Here is a 6,896-nt window from a genome sequence, read left to right on the forward strand (position 1 = left end):
AAAGCATAAAGGTTTAAATTCTTGAAGAACTCTCCATTGTCCCCTGAACGAACAGGGAGAGAAGGCAGCTGATGTCTGATCGCCTTTGCTAACGAGGTCTGTCACACGTGCAGCCGAAAGCTGTAAAACCAGTTGTTACACAAAGCCCTTCTTCGTACGAACGGCCTCAGGAGGAGACCCGCTGCGCGCTGCCTGCCATCCCGGGGACGCCCTGTCGGACCGGGCCAGCGTCGCTTTTCCCCGCAAATGCGTGCACTGACAGTACAGAGAATGGCGCGCGTCGGTTCCTTCGGCAGTACGCAGGAAAGCAAAACATTCGCTTCCGACGCACTGTTTTGAAGCGGCGCCCGTCCCACGGGCGGGAAAGCGCGGAGGCCGTTCAGTGACACGCGCCCCAGAAGAGTCCGAGACCTTGGCGGGAACAAAGAGCGCGGGCGACCGCCAGCTGCAGCGCGAAGGAAGACGGCCGCTCCATTCGCGCGGGGCACCGGCGCTTCCTGCACGCCACCTCCGACACGTTTTACCCTCTTCCTCGGATGCTTTGAGAAAGGAGGTGCCGGGCCGGCCGCGCATTGGTCGGACGGGCGCTGCTAGTGCGCCGACAGCCAATGGAGCGGACCGACGGTTCGGCGGGTTTTGGGTGAGGAGACATCGCCGGAGCAACTTCGGCCGCTCGTAGCAGCGAGGCAGCGGCGAAAGACATCCAAGGCGAGCGGTACGCGCGGGCATGTCTCTGTTTCGGTAGCGTGTGACGTTGACTCGAAACAACAACAGTGCCGTGCGGCCAGCCTTAAGTCGACGCCATGTAGTGTGCTTGAAGCCCGTGCTCTCGGAGGTCTCCAGGACGTATACCCAACGGCTGCCATCGCCTAGGAAACGCGGGCGCGATGCGGCCCCGAAACGTCGTGCTAGGCCTAGTAGCGCTGGCAGCGCTGCTAGCACCCGGCCTGGGCCAAGTGGTGAGCTCTCGGGTGACAGAGCACCGCACGATTCCTCATCATGGTCGTTGTGAACCTATTACGATTCCGCTGTGCAAAGACATTCAGTATAACGAGACTATCATGCCGAACTTGTTGAACCATCAGAAACAGGAGGACGCTGGGATGGAAGTGCACCAGTTCTTTCCACTGGTCAAGGTCAAGTGCTCGCCGGACTTGCAGTTCTTTCTCTGCTCTATGTACGCGCCTGTGTGCACGATCTTGGAGTATCCAATCCCTCCGTGCCGCTCGCTTTGCATGTCAGCGCGCGAGGGCTGCGAGCACCTAATGAACAAGTTCGGCTTCAAGTGGCCAGAGTCCCTGGAGTGTGACAAGTTCCCCGAAGTTGGCTCTGACAAACTATGCGTCGGCGAAAATGTTACTGAGCATCGCATCAATCACGCGCCATCGTCGCCGAATTCGACAGGACCGCTTGTGAGTCGCGGCTTTCTCTGCCCACGCGAATTTCGTGTGCCCCTTGGTTTGGACTATGTGTTCCGCATCCGCGGTAAAGAGGAAAAGAACTGTGGCATGCCTTGTCATCATATGTTTTTTAGGGGCGAAAACCTCAAGTTCTCGCGGTACTGGATCGGCGCTTGGGCTATACAGTGCATGGTGTCGACGCTGTTTACCGTACTGACATTCCTCATCGACATGCAGAGGTTCCGCTACCCTGAGCGGCCCATCATCTTCCTCTCGTTTTGTAACCTGATGGTGTCTTCTACCTATTTCGCAGGCTTTGTGCTAGGTGACCAAGTGGCCTGTAACGAACCGTTCGAAGTACCTGGTGGACAGAGTAACATTGAAATGGTCCGCACGATTACGCAGAATAACAAAAAGGAGGCTTGCACAGTTATGTTTATGGTGTTGTACTTCTTCAGCATGGCTGGTTCCATTTGGTGGGTTGTCCTTACCCTGACCTGGTTCTTGGCCGCCGGACTCAAGTGGGGCCACGAAGCAATCGAGAGCAACTCGCAGTACTTCCATCTCGCTGCATGGACCATACCGGCCGTGAAAACGATTACTATTCTGGCCATGGGCAAAGTGGAAGGGGACGTGCTCAGTGGAGTCTGCTACGTGGGTCTTTGGAACATGGACGCCCTACGCGGCTTCGTCCTGGCGCCGCTGTTTGTTTATCTTGCCCTGGGAAAAGTCTTCCTGATGGCAGGTTTCATATCTCTGTGCCATATTCGGACTGTGATGAAGCACGACGGCACCAAGACAGACAAGCTGGAAAAGCTAATGGTTCGGATCGGCATCTTTTCTTTTCTGTATACTTTGCCGGCACTAACGGTACTTTGCTGCTACTTTTACGAACAAGCTCACTTCGACGACTGGATGCTTGCTTGGCACTGGCAGGTAAACACAGAGAAACGTTGGAGCATTCCGTGCCCAGAACCGTCGTGTAACCGTCGCGATCGTTCGCTGCGCCGGCCCGAGTTCTACGTCTTCATGATCAAGTACCTGGGCATTCTCATTGTGGGCATCACTTCGGGCGTCTGGATATGGTCCGGAAAGACATTCGCTTCGTGGAGAAACTTTTACGCCCGCTTGCAGAACTTGACGTCTACGCCAGCGAGGCGCAGGGCAGAGGCGTACGTCTGACCAGCGGTCTCAGCCAACATCTACTCAGGAATCGCGCGTGCGAGCGCATTAACGGTAGGCCCGATTTGTTACGCCGTGCCAACGCGAACGGCCGGTGGAAACGACATCGTCACTGAATGCGGGTGACGGCGTCGTTTCGCTCTGAGGGGTGAAGGTGGTACTGGCCGTGCAGGGTGCACTGTTCGCCTGGCGGATGCACTCTTCACATATTCGTGACTCATGTCGCTTGCAGAAGTCAGGAATTCTTCTGGAGGCGATATTGGTCAAGCTTACTGATGCGGCTGCCATACATGCATGAATTGCAATCGCCATGACCGTCATCAGTAACTTGCTGTAGGCTCATGTAGAGTTTATCTTTTCCATGTGCCACTGAGATGCAGCCACGAGAATGACTCGCAGTGATGTTTGATGACCTTTCAATTCGCCTTATATTTCATTCTCAAAGGACTGTAAAACAAAGGTGGTCGTCCTGCCAAGCAATCTTGACAGCACATAAATAGTAGCATATATGTAATAACAAGTAGACTTGCAAAAGAGAATCTGGTTCACTCGCTTAAAAGTGGAGCAGGTAAATAGTGCATATTTTTTTGCACCTTTCTGAAAGGGGAGTTTGATAAAATCATACTCCTGAAGCCATTAGAAGCCAGTTGACTTTGCTTCAGTGTAATTTATGTTTGTTGATTACCGTCTGGGTGTGTTAACTCCTTCTACTGCTAAAGCAACATGAGTGAGACTGCACAGGCATTAATGCTGTCATTGCTGTTAACGTGGGGTATATAAATTGGTGTGCACAAGACGATTTTCGAGAACAACCTGTCACATACATGTAAGCAAAGGAGGGACACATGATCAAAGAACTGAAAAGTGCATTATTTCAATGTATTTGCTTGAGTGCTTGTACAAAGGATGGCAGGCCTCTAGCTGTTAATGCCCAGAGTCAAAGGCGCACATTATTTCCATGTTTCTGTTCATATCAGTGTTTAAAAACACTTTGTATGGTTTTTCATGCACCCTTTTTTTTAAGCCGCACATTTATACAAATGTTTTTACACTGCCAGATTTTTCTCCTGGCCACCTGAGAATTTTTAATAAAGCCTTTTGATATGTCTAGCTAAAATATGCTCAAATCTCTCAATTGGTGTTCGTTTTAGATTGCCGCATTTTTTGGGGCATGACCAGTTTTTACTCATCTATCATGAGCCAAGAAGTAACTCCACGCACATTGCTGCTTCATTCTCACTTTTTTATACTAAAGATCCTCTAGCCTGCTTTATACTAAAAATCCCTAGCCTGCAAGGGATGCTGATGTAAAAATGTGGTGTGTGCACACAGATGCATGTGCTCAATAATGCGTGATAACAGAAGTAGGCAGTTAACGCTGGCTTTGTGTGGGGATAGTCTGCTTGCATATTCATTTAATTGATCAAAACTAATTGCAGAAGCTTGGCTATGTAACTAAGAGTGCTGTTTGCCTTTCTGTGAGACATTAATACTCAGACAATTAAGTGGCACATTCAATACACCAAGCAAAGACTGTGCGTGCACTTTAATTTAGTCACCCTCATTGTTAGCAGCCTTGTGACATCTTTCAGATGCTATAAATAATGAGAAATTTTTATGCATTTCCTTTTATTATAGTGTTTGCCTGCATCTAGCCCTTAATGTGTTTGACTTGTTACTTCTTGTAAGTAGAGTGTGCATGTTCAAGTGAAGACACCGTTCATTGCTTATTGGAAATCGGGTATTTTCATAGCATACAGTGACTTCATGAATTCACAAAGGTCAGCTGATGCCTCTATTAGATGTTGCTTGAGCTGGCATTCATTCTTTCATTGGTGATTATTGTGTGATCACAGCTTGTGTGACAGGAACGCACAGAAGTGTTCAGTGCTTGTTGCTGGCGACAGTTACTTGCCTTTTAATGTATAAAATGGTACTTTACAGTATATATTATATATAAATATATATTTATGCATTTTTATGACAAACTTGAACATTTAAAAATTCACTTGGCACTGTAAGTTATTTGAGAAGGTTTTAACCATTGGTTTTGGCAGCTAAACCGCTTATCTGCATTCCCAGTACATCACTCTTACGTGTGATTGCTGTTTTGTGACTCGGGAGCCTACTGACATCTTTCAAAAGTGTGGTAAAACGTGGCTAGTTGTATAATTGGGGCAGATCTGCCTTTCAGGTGTTACCTGGGTTATCTAGACTTCTGTTGCTTACATTTACTGTGAGCTCTCGAGTGGGAGCGTGCTAGGTGCTAGAGGCACTGTGTAGCATTCCTTCCTGCAGTCCTGTACTGGAGATAATAGTAGTAATGCAGTTGAGTGCAGGACACTACTCTTGAAATGTGTGTCTGTCATGCATGCTGGGATGAATTAATGCTCAAAATTGAGAAGTTTTAGTAAAGATTCTTTGCATTCGATACTAGTTGTATGGCTCGATGCTGTCATGCACCCATATGTTGTCACCCCTATGCTGTCATACACTCCCCTGTGCTGTCACACACCCCTATGCTTGGCAGCGCTGATGAAGTCTTTCTTGTTTGGTGCAGCTTTTTACTTTCAAGTGTCGGAGGTCATAATGTCGGTTTCACCATTGCACTGGAATGCCCTTGGTGCAACAGTGACAAAGGTGTTCATTCAGTGTATATAGTGTCAGCATCAGGGGTTCCTAAAGATGTACATTTTCATGGTTGTGTTCTGCATTTTATGGAACCGGGTAGCTATGGTGCATGCTGCTAAAGCTGCTTGTGCCACATGCCGCAACCAGTTGTCATTTTACTCTATTGTACGTTGGCTCATGCTATGTTTGTTTGTTTTAAATAGAACCTTTCTTTTCACTGCAGTATTTCATGTGTACGGTTTCTGACTTCTGCCTTTTTTTTTTTTCGTATGGGAAGGGTCTTTAATGCAAACCAGGTGTAAGCAAGTGCAGTGACCTGTGCTCACTGCACTGAGGTCTGTACTCTGAGGTGGAAGGCATATGTGCACACATAAACACCGATGCAATGGCTCCAAGCTCAACGTAAGGTGTTGTACCACACTCCTTGTCTGTTGTCGTGAGGTTAAGTCAAGTCCTGCTTAGGGCTAGATACATGGATGTCGACTACTAGTGCAAGGTGTTTTTGCCCTGATAATGTGAACAGTAGGTGCTAGTTCTTAACTTTCTGGGTTGTGGTCTTATCCTTCATCTTTAAAACTGCACAAATACTGGTCTGATTCCTGTTCAAGTGGACAGAGAGAAAACTCACTGGTAGAAAATTGGGGAAGATGAACCATGAGACAGCATAGTGATGCACATTGAAATGCACTACTGATCAGTTATGGCAGTTGATGCTGATGGGAATGAATTAACTCATGGTTTTCGTTGCATTTATTACTCAGTGTTTGCGTGAGAATGGGCAGCTGATGAAATCTGCCATAAATCCCAGAAAAAGGAAGGTGCTTGTGGGGGCGGAAAGGCCAGGCCAAAAATATGATTGCTTGACATTGTGAATGATATTTCCAAGTAGAGCAGAGCTATTTTAGGAAGTATCTTCTACTGAGCTTAGTAGTAACGGAAGACTTGAAGTTGGGGAATGAAAAGGTAATTTAGCCTTCCCAACAGAGAAAAGGTAACTGTTGATGGAGCCTGATACTTCTGTGTGTCTAGATTCATCTTAGGTGTTGCAAAGATAGAATGCATAAGCAGGAGGACATGATGACATTCCCATTTGATTCCAGCTTATGAAAGTAAATGGTCAGCGCAACAACAGCTACAACTGCCAAATATTTGAGGGGCTGCATGTTAAGCTTCTGCCTTGGCAGTTGCAAGCGGACTACTGGGATGTCTTGTTGGGCGCACCTTGGAAATTCTGTTGCTAAAATACTTAGTGCCACACAGACTGGGATCAGAGTAGCAAGCATGCTTTCATACTTTCAATATTTCATGGAGCATTGGGAGTGTTTTGTCGTAAGCATATTGCTCAGTGATGTCCTAGCTGTGACAAGGTATCCAGAATTACTTCATGTTAGTTCCATGCAACTAATTAAGTGGATTGATGGTGGCACTCATTCCTGCTTTAGTTAGTCTCCAGGTAGGCCTGTTTTCAAAACATCAGAAAGCATTCAATATGTTTCAAATGAAACTTGTTTGCAACAATCTGCACATTCTTAGCTCACAGAATTGGTGGTGTTACGAACTTACAAAATTATATTAGTATCATGGTGCTTCTGCTGCTATTGATTGATCTTTGTATCTTTATTGATCCTCACAATCTGCACCAAAAGACATTAGTGATATTGCAGCCTTTGTTCATTGTGAGAC

At 47.1% G+C, this 6,896-nt stretch overlaps 1 protein-coding gene across 1 annotated transcript; it reads left to right on the top strand.

The window, feature by feature from the left end:
- Positions 1 to 819: 819 nt before the first annotated feature.
- fz (frizzled class receptor) lies at positions 820 to 6,515 on the top strand. The gene has a single exon (XM_084590715.1). It carries the CDS (start codon positions 888 to 890, stop codon positions 2,580 to 2,582), a length of 1,695 nt encoding a protein of 564 aa, XP_084446841.1. The 5' UTR covers positions 820 to 887; the 3' UTR covers positions 2,583 to 6,515.
- Positions 6,516 to 6,896: the final 381 nt, after the last annotated feature.

The sequence above is a fragment of the Amblyomma maculatum genome, chromosome 1, assembly GCF_055883805.1.
Source record: "Amblyomma maculatum isolate TAMU_Amacu chromosome 1, ASM5588380v1, whole genome shotgun sequence".
NCBI lineage: Eukaryota > Metazoa > Arthropoda > Arachnida > Ixodida > Ixodidae > Amblyomma > Amblyomma maculatum.

Bases quoted from the DNA above. Each gene is read 5' to 3' on its own strand.
- fz (XM_084590715.1), top strand. From the start codon at position 888: ATGCGGCCCCGAAACGTCGTGCTAGGCCTAGTAGCGCTGGCAGCGCTG.